We start from the raw sequence: 24,282 nt of genomic DNA, 5'->3' as shown, positions 1-24,282 counted from the left end.
GGAAGTACTTTGTATGGCAGCTGTTGGATGGTGGAGTAGAGAGGTAGGATGATGCCAGAGACAGACCAGCATACACTCAAGGACACAGAGGGACAAACAACAGATACAGACAAACAAGCAGAGTCGGACAGAAACTGGTGAAAAAACAAAAAAAGACAGTGACGGCATAGAATCAAATTACCTTATATACTCGAGTATAAGCCTAGTTTTTCAGCGCAAAAAATGTGCTGAAAAACCCAAACTTGGCTTATACTCGGCACCCGTAGATCTTCTGTGCGATCCATCCGGTATTGTTGTGCTGCACAACGGGGAAGGGGGGGGGGCTATATACACTGGGGCAGGGGCTGGCAGGCTATATACACTGGGGCAGGGGCTGGCAGGCTATATACACTGGGGCAGGGGCTGGCAGGCTATATACACTGGGGCAGGGGCTGGCAGGCTATATACACTGGGGCAGGGGCTGGCAAGCTATATACACTGGGGCAGGGGCTGGCAAGCTATATACACTGGGGCAGGTGCTGGCTGGCTACATACTGCAGAGGCTGTGACCAATGCATTTCCCACCCTCGGCTTATACTCAAGTCAATAGGTTTTCACAGTTTTTTGTGGTAAAATTAGGGGCCTCGGCTTATACTCGGGTTGGCTTATACTCGAGTATATACGGTACTAAAGAGAGGTCCAGAAAATGTAGAAGAGCTTGTATACACAGAATAGAAAGTTAACAACACACAGTAATAGGAAAAAGTATGAGGAGACTAGTAGAACCAGCAAGGTGTAATGGAACTTGGCAAATATATAAAGGTGTTCCTGGATGTCGCCTTCAGCAGCTGCATATACTTATTTGCATATTTCCCAGAATCCCCTAGTGGAGCATCAATGGATACAAGTCTCCACACCCCACCAAGGCGGCCTTAATTGGCAAAGTCTCTGTAAGGAGATCTCTTACTCCCTGTTTATATTTCAGTGCAAATTATTGTGCTTATTAAATGAGTTTTAATACAATTAAACTCTTAAAATTCAACTGTTAAATAAAACAAAATGTAAATGACACATTTTTATAAGAGAAGCAAACAAATGTAATCTTATCATCACCTTAAGGCACTCCCACTTTACTGCAAAATTGTTCTTCCGCTAGTGATAAAGTCTAGAGACAGAGATTGTCATCACTGCAGCAAGAATTGTGGCTGTAGTGATGACAAGATCATGTGTTGAAATGTAACTGCTGAACCAGTGCAGAGCAGCTGGGGACCATGTATGGCTTTTTTCACTTTTTTCATAATGGGCTTGCTTCTTTTACATACGATTATGTGTAGATAGAAACCCCCTTTAAGGCATAAAAATGTATGTGTCTTCTATGTACCTATGTATTTACTATAAAAATATAACAGCTAGAGATGAGCCAATAGAACTGGCCAAAGTGAAATTAAATCCAAATTTCATAAAATAATTAGTTTCAGCACAAAACTGGATTTCCTTAGACCGGGAGGTTGTGAAAGCCGTGACCTACCTCCTGGTGCCCTTTCTATGGCTTAGGGCTTTTTCCCGTTCGTGACAGGATTACTGCCAAGATTAGGAGGCTCTCAAAAAGTAACCCCCCACCTGGGCTCTGACTCAGGTAGCTTGTCTCTAGGAGGACTTCCAGAATTTCTGCCAGGCCATGCTGGAAAGGTCTCCAGTAGGCTGGTTGTGGCTTCATGACCTTCTGACTTTACCATGGAGCCCCAAACTTTTCCCATATCTCTCGCCAACTCTTTGCCCAGAGTCAGGACTTTAGGAGGGCGGCTACCTTTTGAGAGCCTCACGTTCTTGGTAGAAATTGTGTTCAATCCGGTCTTAGAAACAGGGCCATGCCGAAAAGGGCTCCCAGGGGTCTGATAGGGTGAGACCGAGATTCAAACTTAAATCTAATTTTTTTTAAAAATTGTCAAAACGACATATTAGGAAATGATACATCCTTCCAATATATCTGGTGATTATACGTATGGTAGCTAGTAAAATGTGGGTAATTTTACTGGTAATGGGGAAACCGTCCACCGCCGGTATAATCAAAGTTTTGAGGAATGTACTAATCTCTATCAACAACCCCTCCCTCTTACAAAATCCTATGCAACATAACAGTGGAAAGGCAATAATTTAATGAGTAGTATGTTTAAATATACTACTGTGCTATAAATATACTACTGTAATATAAACTACTGTGCAATATGATAGATTTTCTACCAAAACACAGCAAACAAAAGGCTCTGAATAAATGGGAATTTTAGACATTTCCTCTCTCAGAATTTACATTGTCATAAAAAACCACTAAACCAACAAACAATCATCTTGTATAACAGATTGGTAAATAAAGTTATTCTGCTGGTGCTGCCATTGATTGTAAATCACAAAGGTATTGCTTGTAATTAGTTGTCCTATTGATCCTAAGTCATAATGCTCCATTGAAAACCTAGCAGTAGACTTCCTCTGCTTTATAGTTAGTCAACACAGCGCCATTTCAATTAACACATAATAACAAATACTTTCACGATCTATCTAAGCAGAATAAACATGTGCATTGTAATGTCTTGTAATACCATTGCAGCTATAGGTCTGACATGCCGGTAGACTTGGCGGTGTGGAACGTCATACATAGATCATCATATAGTAATGACATTGAGGCCATGCCTAGCTGCAGAGGTCGCACTAACATTTTTCCAGAAGGGTAAAAATACTCCTCTCACCATTTTTGAGGAGTATTTTTACCCGAGGAGGAGTATGAAAATTTCGGTAGCACACTGCGCACACACTACACTCGCACACTGCGCACACACTACACTCGCACACTGCGCACACACCACACTGCGCACACACCACACTGCGCACACACCACACTGCGCACACACCACACTGCGCACACACCACACTGCGCACACACCACACTGCGCACACACCACACTGCGCACACACCACACACAACACACACTACTCACACATACAGAACACAGCACACACTACTCACACATACAGAACACAGCACACACTACACACACATACAGAACACAGCACACACTACTCACACATACAGAACACAGAACACAGCACACACTACTCACACATACAGAACACAGCACACACTACTCACATATACAGAACACAGCACACACTACACACACATACAGAACACAGCACACACTACACACACATACAGAACACAGCACACACTACACACACATACAGAACACAGCACACACTACTCACACATACAGAACACAGCACACACTACACACACATACAGAACACAGCACACACACACACACTACTCACACATACAGAACACAGCACACACTACTCACACATACAGAACACAGCACACACTACTCACACATACAGAACACAGCACACACTACACTCACACATACAGAACACAGCACACACTACACTCACACATACAGAACACAGCACACACTACACTCACACATACAGAACACAGCACACACTACACTCACACATACAGAACACAGCACACACTACACTCACACATACAGAACACAGCACACACTACACTCACACATACAGAACACAGCACACACTACACTCACACATACAGAACACAGCACACACTACACTCACACATACAGAACACAGCACACACTACACTCACACATACAGAACACAGCACACACTACACTCACACATACAGAACACAGCACACACTACACTCACACATACAGAACACAGCACACACTACACTCACACATACAGAACACAGCACACACTACACTCACACATACAGAACACAGCACACACTACACTCACACATACAGAACACAGCACACACTACTCACACATACAGAACACAGCACACACTACTCACACATACAGAACACAGAACACAGCACACACTACTCACACATACAGAACACAGCACACACTACTCACACATACAGAACACAGCACACACTACACTCACACATACAGAACACAGCACACACTACACTCACACACAGAACATTACACCTACAATTACACACTCACCCGTCCGGATCTGCGGGCAGGTAGAGATGGAGCAGGACAGGGAGCAGCAGCCCCGCTGTCGACAGGTATCGCGGGGCCTGCGCTCTCTCTCCGGAGCGCTGATGACACAGATCACTGTGTCAAGTGTCGCGCTGAGCGGTCCGGCGCGCGCTGTGATCGCGCGACATTTACCTCTTTTGCAGCGCGCGCCGAGCCGCTCAGCCTGCGCGCTGCAAGGAATAATTGCCAAGCGTAACTTTACGCATGGCAATTATTTTGGGGGGTAATGGCGCCTCATCACGCGTCTATGACGCGTGGTGAGGCGTTAATGCGACCTCTGCCTAGCTGACAGGTTAATGGGATGCAGGAGTGATTATTTCATTTATTTCCACTGTCAGTGATGGAGGAAGCATTTCTAATCTGCAGCTAAGGGGCTGTATGGGGAAAATGACAGTACAGAGGAAGAAGTGATGGAGAACACCATCAAGAACATTTTAGGCACATAAACAGCAGTGAAACTTTGCATCTCATGTCTGTACATAAGGACTAACCCTGTTAATGGACACTAAACTTTTAATCTTCATTTTCTAGCAGCTCTCCTCTTTGCAGTCTATATAAATAGTCTGCAGTCCTCTCTGGGCTGGCTGGAAAAGGGGAGGGGTTTAGCTAGCATATCTGACTCCTCCCCCTCCCCTCTGCATAGAGCTTCTGTGGAATTTGACAGTAAGCTTCTGTTGGTCTTGAAGGAAATAGGATTATGGAACTTTGGAAATATTTCAGTCAAGAGATGGGGCATAATAAGAGGGGGCGTTATGAATGGGGGTATAATGAGAGGGGGCATTATAAATGGGGGCATTATGAAAGGGAACATTATGAATGGGGGCGTTAGGTATTTGGTAGAACTGAGTTAAGTATATTAATCTGGCCCTCTCAAGCCATCCCAATTTCTCATGTGGCCCCATGGGGAAATGAATTGCCCACTCCTGGAATAACTTTCTATATGGAAACTGGAGACATGGAGTTTTGCTTCATTGTCCTGGTTTCCTGGACATGAATATTCGGGTGCACTGTTGACAACAGGTAGGTAGGAATATACAACTTTAACTTTTGTATTTGGGACTCACCCGTTCTCTATTTAGATTTTATTTAACAACAATGATCATTTAAAAAGGTTTTGTGCTGAAATCATGAGAAAAGAACACATATTAATAGATGTCATTGACCTTAACCCACACACAAGTATGATAGTATAGTACCTCCAAAACACGTGTAATAATTATGTTCTTTAGATTTGGCTTAGAACCTGTGCCCCATATAGTTGTACTGTAGAAGCATTGAGCATCACAGGGCAGTCGTGATTTGAAGTGCTGGTCTGTGTTAGTGTTGGATCCTCTTCAATTTACACAAGGTAAAGTGATTCATATTTGATAGCAGCTACAGAATCTACATTACTTTGCCTAGTCAATGAAGAAGGGTTCTTTCAATGGTTTAAACAGTGAACATCTTCTCTAGATCTAATTGGACTTGCTGTACCTTGGCTGAGCTATGTATGAACTCCAGTGATTTGCCTGGAGCCTTTATCTTTCATTGTAATCTTGTTAGGTCTTGTTTCCTTTAGTCATACATTGCACTTCACATCATGGTTATGTGGTTATGTGGCTGGCTATATACTACAGGGGGTGGCAGGCTATATACTACAGGGGCTGGCCAGCTATATACTACAGGGACTGGCAGGCTATATACTACAGGGGGCTGGCTATATACTGGGAAGCAGTGACCAATGCATTTCTCACCCTCGGGTTTATACTCGAGTCAATAGGTTTTCCCAGTTTTTTGTGTTAAAATTAGGTACCTCGGCTTATACTCGGGTCAGCTTATACTTGAGTATATAGGGTATTTACCACAAAAGTTATGTCCATTAAAAAAAAGTCAGGGAGCATATAATAGAGGGAGCTTAGCAGACTGCAATTTTGTGGAAAGGAAGTAAAAGGTTTATTATTCAACTTTTTAGGCCATGTTGTTTTTAGTGTCTACAACCTTGAATTGGGCTGCGTTTGCTGGCATCCACCACAATAACATTCAGCGCTACTGTCTATTGTTATCTCTGACAGAGTTTGAAATCATTTTCCATCTATTCCACACTGTGGGGCAGATTTATCAAGCAGTCTGAAAGTCAGAATATTTCCAGTTGCCCATGGCAACCAATCACAGCTCAGCTTTCATTTCACCAGTGCTCATGAATATTTTAAAGGGGAGCTGTGATTGGTTGCCATGGGCAATTGGAAATATTCTGACTTTCAGACTGCTTGATAAATCTGCCCCACACTGTATGTCAATCTGCTAAGCTCCTCCTGTTATGCAATATGCTGACAGAAGATTACACAAAAATTTTGGCTGGGGTTACAATTATAGAATATACAGATTTGACTTACATACAAATTCAACTTAAGAACAAACCTACAGAACCTATCCTGTATGCAACCCGGGGACTGCCTGTACACTGCATTTTTCATGATAACATTTCATTGTTCCTGTTTTGCAGGGAAGCAGGGACTCCTTGCACCATATATCACTATGAAGAATCTGAATCCTGTCTCCCACTGCCAGCCCAAGGTTCTATGCACACAACTGTGTGCTTCAACGGGTTTCACCTGGTTGCAACCTCGGCAGAAGTGTTTTGTCGGCTGGAGAAGGGAGGGGGAAGAGCACTCACTGAGGGACCACACTGGTAATTGGTCCATCTTTTGCAGCGGGGCCGCCCAGCTCGGTCACAATGTGCTCAGTCACTTTGTGCTCAATGCACCGGGACCAAGTATAATATACCTTGATGGGGGGTTGCATGCATGAAGCTAACTTAGACCAAAAGTTATAGGTGGAAATGGCTAAAAACATAATAACATTAAAAAATAATAGTAGATTTCCTTTAACACATGCCATAAATGCACAACACATAGGATGCAAACAGCACATGTGATAAATCCAGTTACTGTACACATTCCCCACTCAAGCCACGTACCTATAGAGCGAATAACACAGACAGAACACATGCTGCACACATATAACACAAGTATTGTAATAATGCCCCACTTGTGCCCCCTCACTTACTGATAGGGGCAGATTTATCAAGCAGTCTGAAAGTCAGAATATTTCCAGTTGCCCATGGCAACCAATCACAGCTCAGCTTTCATTTCACCAGTGCTCATGAATATTTTAAAGGGGAGCTGTGATTGGTTGCCATGGGCAATTGGAAATATTATGACTTTCAGACTGCTTGATAAATCTGCCACATAGTGTCAAATCATACTCTCACATAGGACATATGCTGCACAAGTGTTACAAGATGTGCATCCACTTCTAGGGTTCTGCAGCATCCAAAGATTATCTATCGACCTGCTATGTGATTATGATATGATAGAGTATCTATGTATCTGGACAGTACCATAAGGACTACACCTATCTGTAGGGTTACTGCTGGGCCTGCTGGGTTTTGGTCTTTGCTGATGCTGTGTTGCAGCAGCGGTGGACACCATGTGGTGCCGCACATTATACAGTAGGGACCCACTAAAATGAGACCACCATGAAGAAATTAATGCGCTTATTGGTTATGATCCAAACATAACTAAGAATGTCCATTTCATGTTTATTAATGTAGCCTATAGATCATTGTATAATGTGTGGATGTGCGGTCCAGATCTCTCTCTTTCTTCTATGGTTTGCATAGGCAAATGACAATGAGGGTCCCGGGGGTTGTCCTAGGGATGTTATCAATTCCTTTTTTATGACACTAATCCACAAGGATGTGATGTTATCATTAACCCTAGACCCCAAAACTAGTTCTAACTTAATGCCCTAGGCCACATATCGTTACTATGTGGTTACTATTAGTGCCTTTACATCCCCAATATGTAAGGCAATGCTGCAGAGAAAGTTTTCTGGAGAGATAGAAGCCATTTTTTCCATTTTCCTCATTATTCACTTTAACTATGAGAAGATGTAATCCGCAGGTATGCTGTCAGTAGACAGCCCACATGCTGTTTCTGCACAGCGGTGCTCAGTTGTCTGTGTCCACATTTCTTTAAAAGCTGTTCTAATAACATTTTTATAGAAACATAAAATGTAGTCTACTTTAAAAGTTTCAGACTTACATTTTTCCACTGAAGTCATTTGGGACAAAATATACAGAAAAAATAAAGCTATTTGCAACAACCCTGCCAATACATAGAATGGGATAGCGCCCCCTCCATGTTAGGAGCTCTCTAGGAAGACTGATCTCCTTTCTAGGATGTCTCCAAAAGTGGAGGGTAAGAGTTAACACATCTATTGTCTCTAACCAATAATATGCTGTGTTCTTTACCGTAAAGCAAGCTGGAAGCTGATTGGAGAGTGCTGCAACCTCGCTAGGGGAGTATAAAACCGCTTGTGGGTAGGAGCACATGGTCCTGCAGTTGTTAGTCAGTAGAGTAAGAAGCAAGTCCAGGGTGCAGCTCCTGCAGAGCTGCCTTCCAGACATACTACCAGGAAGCAGAGGTGTCTCAGGCCTGCTGCCTGGCACCTTGGGACAATCAGAAGACTAAGCCCCAGAGCAGAGGTCCAATGTCTGGACTCAGCTCCATCTTTACCAGCCCAGCCTGAAGTTACTACCAGGCTGTGAGCAACCCTTCCTGCGGACCAGCTATCTCCTACCAGCTTTCCAACCTACTGAACCTGCTGCTGCTGTTAGGCCATTGCCTGCTGTTAATGTTCCAATAAAGAACTGTGAGTTGATTTGCACAACACGCCTCCATGTAATCCCTGGATCAGGCTGCTCACCATCACGAGCTTCCCATCCTTCATCACCCAGGAATTCTCATATAGACCTCAGGGTTTGCCCCAGGGAGAAACTTATTACATCAGACTATCCCTCCATTTTTCTTGCACACACCACCTGCTGGAGACCTACCAGGCTGTAGACCAGTCCTCCGGTCCCAATACCAAGCACCGTGACCATAGTGTGCCTAACACCACACCAGGCACTCCAGTATTCTGTGCCTCGGCTGCCTCCAGCCAATGAAGAAAGGCCAGGCCGTGGTGGGGGATGTTTTATATCCCTTATACCTATAGCTTTACACCACATGATTTGGTCGTTCATAAATCACTGTAAAATTGGATTGTCATGACTGGAATACGGCCTAACATTTTTCTATGGCTTTCATGTCACTTCATTGTGTCATGTAGCTCCTTCTAGAATCAAGTTATTTTATAGATTAAGGGCTTTTTTCAACAATTAACACCTATTGTTCTTTCCAAAGATTATATACAGTAGATTGCAGATTGGTACCTTGACAGGTGAAGCAGCGGATATGAAAGTGGTTGGTCTGCACCCTCACTACTTCTCCTTTACATATCTCCCCACATCGGTAGCATTGGATGGGTCCGGAGCCCCCTGAACTGTATGAGTTATGTGGGTAGGGCATTGCTGTAAGAAAAGACATAAGAAAAACTTATTATTAACATTTCTAAATCATTAAGTCAAATTCCAAGCATCTATTTATATTGTTTATATAGCACTGACATATTCCGCAGACCAATTACCACCATTTACATCAATCCCTGGTTCCAATATCAGACACACTTTAGGGTTAATTTCATAGACAATCGGGGAATTTATCAAAAGCTGTCGCAATGTGTATGACGCCAGGTGATGATGCAGGTTATAGTTAATGCGCCAGCACAGGGCATCCCTAGCCCGGCCTTACCCGCCAACGTGGTGTGGATGTAGTGGAAGTACCCAGCTAAAGTAGCACAGAAAACATTCTTACACGAGCTTCTCCTATCTCTGATATATGGAATCATTATACTGTTTTAAAACATAGAATATATTTACCATTCGGGTTTGCCCCTGAAAGAAAGTTCTCAAATTTTAATTCTCTAGTGATGTTTTCAAAATAAAGATCATTTTAACCCCCTTACTTTACAATTTTACTCAGTTTTATTGCTGCTCTAGCTCCTATCACTCAGTGAAAGTCAGTGTAAGATTTCAGAGTGTGGACATGGACTCTCCAAGCAGACACTTCATGATCCATTTGTGCTATGAGATGCCGTGTGCTGACAATGTGCTTAGAGTATCAGGGTACAGATTTATCTACACTTTTATTTAGCTCCTGAACATTCTACTAGTATTTGGCAAATAGAAAAAGAGATATGAGACAGATGAGAGATGATGAGATCCATGAGATGGATATAAAATAGAATCACTCTCAGTTCTGCTAACCCACCTATACAGAGTCAGCTCCGCTATATGCCTCCTTCTCCCTCCCCTTGATAAAGACCTTGTCTGCCTGTAGCTTGTCTGTGCCTGTGTCTGAACTGGTCTTGTAATGCAGGGGGCAGATAGCTATGCAGTGTGCAGACAAGAGGAGATATTCATGAATAGGATAGGCTGTATGAAGGGACAACCAACATAGTAACCACCAGCACTGATAAAGACAGGTTGACTTATATCTGTGAAATGCTGTATTTTTGCTAAAACAGTGAATTAGAGAATCTGTTATTTTGTTATCTTGAGTATATTTAAGAATCTTGTCTTCACGGGAATAGCCTTTTAATATGACCTATCAAGTCATTTTACATATTTCAATTACAATTTTGTCATAGGAGGGGAGCAGCATATAAGTGAGGGCATAGAAATCACAGGCAAAGGTTACTGGAGCTAGATAACTTTATTTGCAGTGTATGGGACTCCTACCAGTTTAGGGTACAAAAACTTTTTTTGTTGGTCAAGAAACAAAGAAGTCTGAAAAATACAGGTATGTGCATTTAAAGAGAACCTGTCACCAGCTGCCAGGTTCCAATATCCTATGCTATGCTGATTTTAATAATATCTTTGTCAACATTCTAAATAATCTCAGTGCTTTATATAAGTTAAATTCACAAAAAGCTGGCTCCCTGCCAGCAGCAAGTTGTAGAGAAATGCACCGTGATTTCCTTTATGCCCTTTCCAAGATATTACCAGTCTCATTTGAATGCTAATGAGACATTTGGTGCACCTAGGTTATATCCTCAGCACCCTCAGGAACACTGTTATTCCATCTTAAATCACCTCCTTCTTCTTTAATTGTCACCCATGCTTCTCAGAAGCCGCAAATATCCTTCTTTTCTAATGTAGAGGGTAGTGGTCCAGGCAGGAACAGCAGTGCTCTGGATGCATGGTGCACAACCTTGATGTACAAGCTGCCTCATTAGCATATGGATTACAAAGGGAATTTATAAGAAATAATAAAGGTATATTTAAAATAACATAGAATTTTACTACAACATGCTTCCAGCAGAGATAGACTCGATTTACTTCTGGGGCATAGCGTTTACTATATAATATGTGAGAAAACCTAACATTCCTTCAATCCTATCGCAACATTCCTCAGTATTGGCTTCAGAGATGCTGAGAGCCAAGCAGCAGTTGACTAAGAGGTTTGATTGTATTAATTTGAGCACGATGATCTGAAGGCAGATGCCCGTTGAAAGCCGCCTATTCATGCTCCTCACATCAGTTACATCTAGATAACCTTTTCAGACACTGCACAGACTTGCTCTGCCGCTCCTGGGTTTTCAGCCATAGATACGCTGTCCTGACCTGCCATTACCTTCAGGGGCCGCAATAACAGTCAATGGCAGTTACACAGATGATTCCATTGCCCTCCTCTATTCCGTTCACAGCCTGCCAGCACCTGTCCTTAGATTCCAGAAAGGCTTTCAGAGAAAATCTGACATTTGGCATTACACTCATAATATTAGGTTACACAACTATTTCAGTTTTCTAATTAGTGTAAACAGGTTGATGCCAATGATAAAGACACAATTTATCACAAGGAACTGGTTCCACATGTCAGTTCTTATTATGCAATGTATCATAAATTATATGGCCATGCACTTCACCGCCTATAAACCAGAAACCTACAAGGTTGAATTGCTTTTACATGTGGAATGGAAATGTATGCTGATTTCTATCCATGAAAACATTTACAATGCAAATTTTTGTCATAAAATGATGATGACTTCAGAACCCGTTCTGCACTAGTTTGGTGTCTTAATTTCTATAATAGCAGTCTAATGCTATAGCACAAGGTGCGGTTTCCTAAAAGCTCTGTAAATCATTGGCTTTTGGAGATATCATTATATAACACAATAATCTATGTTAAAATGAAATTGCGGGAAAACAATTTATAATGAAAAAATCATTTTAACATACTTTGTCCAGCATTTTTTCAACTCTGATACAGATTGTAATCACACATCTCAGCCCCCCCCCCCCTCCTTACAATCTGATTTTCTCATCTCTTACCTACATACATAACTCCTTTCAAAGGAAACATATAATTATGTTTCTGGTGTTTCCATGGGAGAAATGTCTTTGTGCAGATGTAGCTCCTTAGATATTGAACTTAGGACCCTGAATGTTCAAAGTAATAGTGATTGTTACACATATACCTGTATATACTCAAGTATAGGCTTACATTTTCAGCACAATTTTTAGAGCTTTCCATTACTGGGGAGGCTGCATGTGGTATTTTTTATTAATGGGGAAGGCTGCTGGTCATTTCATTACTCGGGAAGGCTGCATGGTGATTACATTACTGGGGGATGTTGTATGGGCATTCCATTACTGGCGAAGGATGCATGGGGCATAACATTACTTGGCAAGGCTGCTGGGTATTATATTACTGGAGAAGGCTGCTGGGTAACATATTACTGGGGGAGGCTGCATGGGGCATTCCATTACTGAGGGAGGCTGCTAAGCATTACACTACTGGGGAAGAATGCATGGGGCAGTCCATTAACGGGGGAGGCTGCTGGCCATTACATTACTAGGAGAGGCTGCTGGGCATTACATTACAGGGGGAGGGTGTTGATAATTTCATTATTGGGGAGGGCTGCATGGACATTACATTTCTTGGGGAGGCTGCTGGTTATTTCATTGCTGGGCAGGTCTGCATGGGGCATTCCATTACTGAGGGAAGCTGCTAAGCATTACACTACTGGGAAGAATGCATGGGGCATTCCATTAAAGGGGAGGCTGCATGAGCATTTTATTACTGGGGGAGGCTGCATGGACATTACATTTCTGAGGAAAGCTGCTGGGTATTTCCCACCCTAGGCTTATATTGTAGTTACTATGTTTTCCCAGTATTTCGGGGTAAAATGAAGTGACTAAGCTTATACTTGGGCCGGCTTATTCTCGAGTTAATACGGGAGTATTAAAACCATCACACATAATCAGTCTGGACTGTACTTTGTGCACTTGTTTTTAACTTTGAACTGATGATTGAGTATATTTGGAAGGAAGGAGGAAGACTCAGAGCCAAAGTTAGAGGATAAGGAAGCACATTGCTCTGATTAGATATAGGTTTCTTGTATTTACTTGCACTTTTGTTTATTTATGCAAAGTTTATTGAAATATTTGTGAAAGTTTAATTATTGGCGAACATTAATTCATCATTTATCAAGTTAAAGGCTAGCTATACACACTTGATCGCTTTCTATTTTGTATTTCTTCCCTATACAAATGCATGTTCACCTTGGCTAAGTATACATGTCCTGTCAGTAAAAAGAGGGGCATAAGCTTCTAGCAACAGCTTAAAGAGGACCCCCCGAATATTGTCTCTATGAGCTACTTACTAAAGTAAGCAGCTCCCTAGCCCTACCCCAGTAATAACAGTAATTGATAAACAGTAATTAAATTGCTAGCTTTATCAGAACCTTCCCATAAAGTTAGCAAACACTGCGCTGCATAGCCCTCCAAATGATTTTAGCACTGCTATTACTGGGGTAATGATAGGTAGCTGCTTACTTTAGCAATCAGCTCCTAGAGACAATATTCGGGTAACAGGTCCTATTTAAATCATTAACAATAAAAATATTGGGATGGTCAGAATTTAATTTCTTCAAGGTAACCTTTCACCATCTTCACCGACTACAAAAAAAAGCAAACAAAAACAACCCTTTATACTTAAACAGCCAATAGTTGAAGTTGGCAGAAATGATTAAAGGTCTTCTTTAACTCAATGAAATAAACATTGAGAGGAAGCGCTGATATCCTTTCGGCCAACAATTATCTAATAAGCTTGGCATATTTAAGAAAATGGGGCCAAAGCAGTTTTTTGGCATACTAGGCATGAAAAAGTTGGAATTCCTGGAGCACATCATGAAATTGGCAACGTCTTGGCCTTTTTGTGCCACTTTAATAGAAAATGGGCTAGAGAGATGGGAAACAAGGCAGTCTGCCACGAGAAATCAAATTTACTATGACCTGCTCTAAAAAAACTGGTGCAGATTACTAGGTGCACTGATTATTAAGACTGGCCCAAACCACACTGTTATTAATACATTTGCTCGGATCTAAAGATCCTTACATATGTAGTGATTTAATGACTAGTAGTGAAACATGTGCAGATCCTACAAATTATGATTCACTTGAACATAAAAATAATCACTAATGACATTGTAATATGTGAATGTGATTTGCTCGATACCCCTCGAGAAAGAGCTGTAGTGCTTGAAATGCTCATAGTGGTGGGATGCCAGGTAGTGTATGGTCCTATACCTCAGCCAATTTTATTACAGCACAATACTAAGGGTCCGCAGAGCATATTTTCGTCGGGTTTCCCTACAATTTCCGTTTTGCGCCGAATTGCCCCGGGATTTTGGCACACGCAATCTGATTTTGGTGCATCGGTGCCGGCTTGCAAGCGACAGAAATGGGGGGGGGAGGTCCGTCTGACAACCCGACGGATTCAGAAATGATTATCACAAGACACGCACTTACAAGCATCGGGAAGAAGAAGGCGAACTTCGACGGACCTCGGCGCGGAAGCGACAGATGCAGCAACTCGGGCGCACAAACTTAGTGAATCGCGGAAGACCCGAATCTTCGTCAGACAACGCACCGCAGGATCGCGACAGGACCGGATAAGTAAATGTGCCCCATTGTTTAGTATTTTGTAACGTGTTAATGAAATTGTATTTACTGTTTCTTTTGGTATTCATTATTTTTGGACAGACTACCTGTTTTATTCCCAGTGTCTCAACTGGTATATACTTGAAACCTATGAAACATATAATGATTAAATGCCGTTGTTCTTTTTATTCTCAAATTTTCTTATTTTGTGGTTTGTAACTTATGCATGAGGGGCTTTATTCAGCTATTCTAAAGTAGTAGACCTTCAATTATATACTACCATTGTTACCTTAGTGGTCCATATATACTGTAGCTCTTTTTCTAATTTCTGCTTGTTAATTCTTTGCTCAATAGCCAATATGTGACTTTATCAATAACAACCAAACTATTGATTTTTAGTGCTAAAAGAGACTATAGAATTGTGCAAAGTTACAATTCAATGGTTTTTAGTGATTACAATAAAAATGGGTAAAAAACAATTGATATACATTAAATATTGGTTATACAGCCTGCACTAAAAAGACCTCTGTATATGTGCTTGTTTCTGTAGTGGCTATGTGATGTGTACTGTGAACCATATAGATATATTCTCATATTATAACCTCTTTTTATATTAAGATAAAATAGAATTGCTTATGTTTCCAGTTATTTTATTTTTTTCTTTCCTTTATAGTATTTTGCCAAACTGATATATTTACAAGCCCGTTGTTGCTAAGGAACTCTGAGTTGTCCCTACCAACCATCGCCAGACTCCCAGGAGACACAGAAAGAGATGATGTGCACCACAGAGAGGAGACAGGGATGTGGGAATAGATGAGGACATAGGCAGTGACAAAAGCCTAGTGTATTAAATTATATCCAGTCCATCTAAACATGGAGGGAGAACGATGGTTTCAGAACTATTAACCTGAAATATGCTTTGATTTGTCAGCTCATTTACACAAGCATCTACTAGGTGCTTAGACGTAGCGTAAAAGGATCAAGAAAAGCTCATTACAGCATTTAATCCACTAATGTAAACAAGCATTAGAAATATCCCCGACGGGAACGAAGGAGGGCAACAGGGATGGTCCACAGTAGCTCAGTTGCAGGGCTGAAATTTGTGACTGAACCATTTTGATGATTTATTTGATCTCTATTCCAATACAAGAAGATTTGTAGAAATCTCATTTGGCTTTGGACAACTCAGCTAAATTTAAATAAACGTTAGTCCCTGGCATTTCACTAGAGTCCCAAAGCCTTTACAGGCATATGTTTCTAAGCATGAGATGTTATACAATCATCAGGGATGGAGGTGAAGGAACAAACAGGTATATATGTTGAGAAGATACATGAGCACTCTGGGTAGATCCTATTGTCCAACTGGGTTAAGGGGTTACTCCAGGGACAGATAAAACTATTTAGTTGAATAAAATAAAATTTTACTAAGGCTGCATTCACATATGTTCAACATCAATTGTGGGAAAATATTTGAGGGGATCCTTAGAAATGCTATTCTACAGTACTTCACTATATATAACTTTATAACCCAGCATCAGCTTTTGATACAGTGCCGCATAAATGGTTGGTACATAAAATGATACTAGAGAGTTTACAGAAAATCTGTGTATTTGGGTAAGAAATCGGCTTAGTGATAAAAAACCAGAGGGTCATCATTAATGGTACATTCTCAGATAGTTTCTTTTTAATATTTTTATTACATACCATAGAGTTTTAATGTTTGCAGATGATACTAAGCTCTGCAAAGTAATTAATACAGAGGTAGGTTGTATAATATGAGAGGCACTAATGGGCAGAGAAATGTCTAAAGAAATTTTATGTAAATAAATGTAAGGTAATGCACTTACATGTATTACATCACTTTCAAACAGTGATTACAATAGTAAAACTGCAGCAGAAAAATACTTGGGGTTATCGGTGGACAGGAAACTTAATTTTAGAGACCAGAGACAGGTAGCTGCTAATAAGGTAAATAAAATGATGGGGCATATGAAGAGAGGCTCAGATTTACATGATAAGGACATACTTTTGCCCTTAAACAAATCACTGGTTACACCAGACATGGAATATTGAGGCGCATTTACTAAGGGCTTTGCACCAGTTTTCTGACAGACTTTGCACGTTCTTTTTGTAGTGTAAACTTTCTTCACACAGAAACATTTTTTTCTTAACATCCAATTGAAGAAATGTTTACATAAGGCAAATGAATTTAATTAAATGTAAATGCCCAGATGGGAATATCCCTTTAAGAAGTGTCTGCAACACAAATGTATCACACACAACCGTTTTGTGGCGCAGCTGCACTAGGCATCATGCGACACAAATTAGGGGGCGTTATGGCGCTCAAGCAAAGTCTGTTGCACACTCTATGTTAAAGGTGCACCACAAAAAAATTGGTGAACTCAGACCAGTGCAGGGAAGCAACAGATTCATGATTTCTGGCGCATGTTATTAATGAATCTGCCTCACCAAGCATTATACACAGGCAGAGAACTTTTAGTGCAGTTTCCCACATTCTTAGTACAGGCGGTCCCCTACTTAAGAACACCCGACTTACATACGACCCCTAGTTACAAACGGAGCTCTGGATGTTGGTCATTTCATGTACTTTAGCCTTAGGCTACAATGATCAGCTGTAACAGTTATCAATAGTGTCTGCAATTCAGCTTTATTGTTAATCCTGGTTCTTATCACAATCCAACATTTTTTAAATCCAATTGTCACGGAGACCCAAAAAATTTGGCTGAGGTTACAATTATAAAATATACAGTCCTGACTTACAAATTCAACTTAAGAACAAACCTACAGAACCTATCTTGTACGTAAACCGGGGACTGCCTGTAAATGTGCCCCATTGTGCACTGTTTTGGGCACCAGTGTAAAATGAGGGCATGGTTGACAGATTTAAAAACTTGGGGTTATTTAAAGAAGGCTGAGAGGTGATCTCATTATAATGTATACATATCTGAATGTGTAGTACAAGGATCTTCTAATGATCCTTCTGGGTTTCTTACCAAACTTCACTTGTAACAGAAAATCGGAGGAAGAAGCGATGGCGAATTTCCTCACTTCCAGACTGGTTGGTCACTTATCACACCAAATATATTCTACACCAAAACACAAAACAAAGACCCAAAGTGTAGGCAAATAATTATGAAACTTTATTGATATTGAACTGATTACATTAAAATAAGAGAACATACATAGCATGATAAGATAAAGTATCCCAGGGCATGATATATGTAAGATATGTAACAACTACATGTCTAAAACTAGTAGAGGGAATCATTGTACTGACCCAATAAATAAGAATGACTCAATAGATGCAACACATAATAGAAGGGAAAGTACAACAAAATACCAAAAAAATCTATACAGACCAACAGAGCCTTCCCCAACCTGTGTTTTATGTGCTGGCTTCTTTGGGGAATCTTGTTCAGGTAAGCCTGAAGAAATCAGTACGCGAATCATGTGCAACAAAAAGTGTAACGGTGTAACCAAACATACAAAATTACTTAAAAAAAAATAAACTTATATACTCACCCTCCGGTGGCCCCGATGCGCAGCTCTGTCTTCTGCAGGGCGCCGCCATTGTTTTTCCCCCAGGCGGCGCCTAGCATGAAGTCAGCAGCGTCATACTAGGCGCCGGTTCGGGAGAGAGCAATGGTGGCGCCCCGCAGAAGAAGGAAGACGGGCGCAGAAGCCTGAAGACAAGCGCCGCGGACATCGGGGGAGCAGCGCTGCACATCGGGGCCACCGGAGGGTGAGTATATAAGTTTATTTATTTTTTTTATGCTGGGGTGGCTGTATACTACACGGGGCAGGCTGTATACTACTGGTGGCAGGCTGGGCTGTATACTACACGGGGCAGGCTGGGGTGCTGTATACTACTGGGTGCAGGCTGTATACTACTGGGTGCAGGCTGTATACTACTGGGGGCAAGCTGTATACTACTGGGGGCAAGCTGTATACTACTGGGGGCAGGCTGAGGTGGCTGTATACTACTGGGGGCAGGCTGTATACTACGGGGGCAGGCTGTATACTACCGGGGGCAAGCTGTATACTACTGGGGGATGCTGTATACTACATGGGGCTAGCTGTATACTACATGGGGCTAGCTGTATACTACATGGGGCTAGCTGTATACTACATGGGGCTATCTGTATACTACATGGGGCTGGCTGTATACTACTGGGGGCAAGATGGGCTGGCTGTATACTACTGGGGGCAAGCTGGGCTGGCTGTATACTACTGGGGGCAGGCTGTATACTATAGGGGGCTGCAGAGGTCGCATTAACCATTACCCCCCAAAATAATTGCCATGCGTAAAGTTACGCTTGGCAATTATTCCTTGTAGCGCGCAGGCTGAGCGGTTCAGTGCGTGCTGCAAATGAGGGAAATGCGGGATCACAGCGCGCGCCCCTGACACTGATCACTGTGTCACGTGTCCCGCTGAGCGGCCCGGTGCGCTGTGATCCCTCATTTCCCTCATTTGCAGCGCGCGCTGAACCGCTCAGACTGCGCGCTACAGAGAGACCTGGAGTGAGAGCACCAGCCCCGGGGGAGACACGTGGGCCGCGAAGTTGCTGCTCTCCCTCCTGCTCCAACTCTCCCTGCCCACAGCTGCCTACGTTTGTGATTGACGCAGTGCCGGGTGAGTGTGTGCAGTGTTCTGTGTGAGTGTAGTGTGTTCAGTGTTGTGTGTGCTGTGTGAGTGTTGTGTGTGCTGTGTGAGTGTTATGTGTGCTGTGTGAGTGTTGTGTGTGCTGTGTGAGTGTTGTGTGTGCTGTGTGAGTGTTGTGTGTGCTGTGTGAGTGTTGTGTGTGCTGTGTGAGTGTTGTGTGAGTGTTGTGTGTGCAATGTTCTGTGAGTGGTGAGTGTGTGCAGTGTGAGTGTGCAGTGTTCTGTGAGTGTAGTGTGTGCAGTGTTCTGTGTGTGCTGTGCGTCGAGTGTGTGCTGTGCGGCGAGCGCGTGCTATGCGGCGAGAGCGTGCTGTGCGGCGAGCGCGTGCTGTGCGGCGAGCGAGTGCTGTGCGGCGAGCGAGCGTATGCTGTGCTATGTGTGCGGTGTATTACCAAAATTTTCATACTCCTCCTCGGGTAAAAATACTCCTCAAAAATGGTGAGAGGAGTATTTTTACCCTTCTGGAAAAATGTTAGTGCGACCTCTGGGGGGCTGGTTGGCTGTATACTGGGGGGGTCTGTGACCAATGCATTTCCCACCCTCGGCTTATATTTGAGTCAATAGGTTTTCCCAGGTTTTGGTGGTAAAATTAGGGGCCTCGGCTTATACTCGGGTTGGCTTATACTCGAGTATATACTGTACTTTCCCTTCTATTATGTGTTGCATATATTGAGCCATTTCTATTTATTAGGTCAGTACAATGATTGCCCTTACCAGTTGTAGACTTTTCTAGTCACATGTATTTTTTCTCATATATATACATACATATATATATATATATATATATATATATATATATATATATATCATACTGTGGGATGCTTTATCTTTTCATTATATGTCTGTTCTTTAATTATAATGACTTTTAATCAGTTCCATATCAATAAGGTTTCATAATTATTTCCCTACAATTTGGATGACTGTTTAGGGATTCTTTACTGCAAGAGTAGTGAGACTGTGGAATTCTCTATCATATGATGTAGGCTGATACTTTGTTCATGTTCAAGATAAGCCTAAATCCCCTTATTGAGAACACAAACATCACAACAAAACATTTCGTTAATTTGAATTTGAGCCATGGAGTTATTCTGGCTACCATATTTGAGTGGTTAAGAGAAGTCAGGATTTTTACTGAATTTGGGCCAGTTTGCGTGAGCCTTGTAGGGATTTTTTTGCCTTGCTCTCGATCAATGTTCTGTGATTTATAGGCTGCACTTAATGGACCTGCATCTTTATCTAACCTTATCTATTATGAAACAATAAAAAATCTCTGAGTTTCTGGACTTCTACTCCAATATAGAACAAAAAAAAATCCAAAAGATAATAAATCCAACTTAATGACATAATGATCCTGATGGACCCCATTGACTATATTTGGGCCTGTCAAAGATTTCCGTTATGGAGCCGTTTTGCTTCTTAAGAAAAGAAGTTTGCAGGACTTTTTTTAATCTGATGTATTTATAAAATCTGTGACAGTGACTTCTGATAGGACCTCCGATAGATGCCAATATACTCCAATGTAGTTTTATTGTGAATAATACTCTGGTGGGACAATATCAGACCTCATTCTATAGTCCTAGACACTCCACATTTCTTCTGCACAGCAAAGAACTTCATCCTCTATTCTGTGATTTACTTGAGGAGACTTGCTGCATATCTCAGCTTATTAACTAAGCCAGCCCCTTCTACAACACAGCTAATGCAGACACAAAAACATTATCTGCCTTGTAATAGATTTTTTCCATTCTTATCAATTATAATGCTTACTTAGCCTCAAAAAAGAAGGAAATCCTCTATTATTGACTTCTAAAACCTTTGAAAGCTCCAAACCATCAAGAACTGTACAACTGACATAATCCTAAAAAAGGGGCAAGGCGATTTAGACTTTAGATTTGTGTCCATGAATATTTTAATAATAAAAATTTCTGGTGCCCAAGGAGCTTGGGTGTGCCGAAATGTTATGGAGACTGTATGTAGTGGCACATAAGAAGAACTTCTTTGTCTACACATCCAATGTCCATTATATGCAAAGGGAGTTGCAGGAGTTCAACAGCCAGCGCTCCCTATTATAGCACCAGACTCCCTACATAAAAAATACATAAAAAATGAAAGCAGCTCACAACCCATGGGGTCCATATGCCTTTCTTCAGGTAACATAAATACTGTTCCACGTTTCTCTAAAGCTTAATGCACAAAAAAAAAACGTAACAGCCAAAGCTGTAATGAATCAGTTCACCACTTCTCCGAACACACACGGATGTTGATGCCTAGAGCACTCGTTGATCCGGATACCAGGTGTGTAATATGCCAGAAGAAAAAGCTAACTCTATTAGCTGGGGATTCAAATAGATAACATATATCAAGGTTAAAATCCAAAAACGTAGTGAGCAAACAGACTGGAAACAACACCTGCACATTTTGTACAAAAGGCAATAGTACATAGTCATGGTTAGTACGGAATAAAGCCAAAGCCTGTGCACGTGCTCTGGTCTGCTTGAAGAAGGGAACCCAATGAGTGACACCCCTCTTCTCTTTCACGTGTAATACATATGTATGGTCAAAATTGATTTTGTACCAGATTTATCAGCAATTGATCATCCAAAGTAAGTCTAAAAGGTTTCCATCTGAATATGAATGCTCATTTAGTCGACAGTTATTCATCCTGAATACTCAAATATCCAATCACACAGCTTAAAGGAAACCTACCACTTGAAGTGCTAGGTGTAAGATGGGAATACCAAGCACCAGCTCAGGGTGAGCTGGTGCCGGAGCTTATTTTTGTTAGTGTTTTAAACCGCTGCTTCGGCACACCAAGCGCGCACGGTCTCTCCTTCACTTCCTATGTAGCCGCACGCACGGTCGCGCACTTGGTGCGCCGAAGCAGCTTCGGCTATAAAGTTTAAAAAGTGTTCTAAACCGCGATACAGCGGTTTAAAACACTAACAAAAATAAGCTCCGGCACCAGCTCACCCTGAGCTGGTTTCTCGGTATTCCCATCTTACACCTACCACTTCAAGTGGTAGGTTTCCTTTAAGGGAGTTCTTCAACCCGAATCTATTGAAGACATACACCAAGACATGCACCATCACCTCAATAGAAGCTGCCCCTGTGGTAAGACTCTCTGGCTGCTACACTACTGATACAGCTATCTGCTTGGTGCTCTGTCCATAGTATGTAACAACTTGGGTGACAATTATTACACCCCTATTGATCACCTATTAATGCCCAGAAAACCCCTTTAATGAAGCAAATGTGTTTTCATAGTTGGTGTGAGGGGTACATTTAGACCAAAGCATATCCTCCTTTAGAACAAATAGGAATGTACAGTTTTTATTGCTGATGGGGAAGAAGTATGTATGTACCTCCATACATTCATACATACCAAATCGTTTACTGAACTTCTGAATTGCACGAGTTGAAGACCTTAAGTCGCTGGTTTAGAAAACAAAGATTTAGTGATTCCGGGAAACTGATATTTATGGACACTGTATGTGTCGCGTGCTGTAATGTGTGTTCATGGCTTAGAATTCACAGTGATGGCAGGATATTGAAAGCTGGTCTTGGCGTGAGCTCCATTGTAACTAAATATAGCCACAGATGACTTTACAGTAGTGACACAATGGCTTGTTCTTGATATCTACTCAAACTGTGAGCAGTTTCAACAAAGTCCAATCGTAGGCTCTATAATTGCTCCTTTATTCCCTGATGTCTTTTCCAATACATCTACCCCCATGAAACATGTTCTACAGTTTTAATTAGGTGTCTGGGGTTGGTCTCGACTCCTTTTTTCCTCTGAGATATCTAATGTCTCAGAGCTAAACGCGGCTTCTGCTTCTTGCTGTTATTTTAAAAAGCGAGAAAGTGGCAGACTCAGTAATCCTGAATATCTAATATTCTAGATGTATTAAATTGTGAAGAAGGGGCTATACACTGCTCCTTTCCAAGACTGGTGAGTAGTTTAGGGGTTGAATCCCACTTTGTTTTTTCAATAAATTATTAGTCCATATGTAATGTAGTTGTAAGAGACCCCTTTATGTCAGAAGCACTACTGAGAGTTCTTGTGAATTGAAGGCCAATTGGATACCCTTTATGGATATCAACTGACTTGAAGCATAACCGTTATTTGAGATAATTTTTTACATTGTGTGCAAAGGGATGTGGTGAGCATATTTCTAGTATTAGTTCTGCTTAGTTTGTAAGACAAAAATCAAGCACCTTCCAGACTGTATAGTGTGTGTCAATGGAGGCAGCATGACCTCACATCTAATCTCCCTGTTTTTGGTTAAACAGCTTTGAGATGGGTGGATTAACCCCTTCACCTTCAGCTTGATCTTTGAAAATAATGTTCATAGCACACTACAACCAGGGAAAGAGCAGAAAGGGCTAACACTCACAGCTGTGTGACAAATAGGAGAGGAGAGGGAGACGTCTTCAATCATAGATATGCCAAACAGTGCAGAAGTAACATTGTAACTACGGGGTACTTTACAAACTAATTTTTTTAATGAAGTATATTAAGAAAATGCACACAAAACTCTCCCCCGAACACATAATATCAAAAATCATCTGAAATTATGGTTACTCTTTAAAGAGATGATCCTAGAGGTTGTGCTAGGGCAGTTATGGTGAAACTTTTAGAGAAACCTATTTACAGTGGGTACGGAAAGTACTCAGAC

The 24,282-nt window shown here is 41.6% G+C and overlaps 1 protein-coding gene across 6 annotated transcripts in view; it reads right to left on the bottom strand.

The window, feature by feature from the left end:
- The window catches only part of ABLIM3 (actin binding LIM protein family member 3), a 142,758-nt gene that overhangs the window by 54,679 nt on the left and 63,797 nt on the right, over nt 1-24,282 (bottom strand). For all 6 annotated transcript variants that reach the window (XM_072146197.1, XM_072146194.1, XM_072146191.1 and 3 more), the window contains exon 2: nt 9,311-9,448. In XM_072146197.1, coding sequence (XP_072002298.1) covers nt 9,311-9,448 — 138 coding nt within the window. The remainder of the gene's footprint in view (nt 1-9,310; nt 9,449-24,282) is intronic.

This window comes from Engystomops pustulosus, chromosome 4, assembly GCF_040894005.1.
Source record: "Engystomops pustulosus chromosome 4, aEngPut4.maternal, whole genome shotgun sequence".
Taxonomy (NCBI): Eukaryota; Metazoa; Chordata; class Amphibia; order Anura; family Leptodactylidae; genus Engystomops; species Engystomops pustulosus.
Note: the sequence above shows the minus strand (reverse complement) of the source record. Positions and strands in the feature narration are given on the sequence as shown.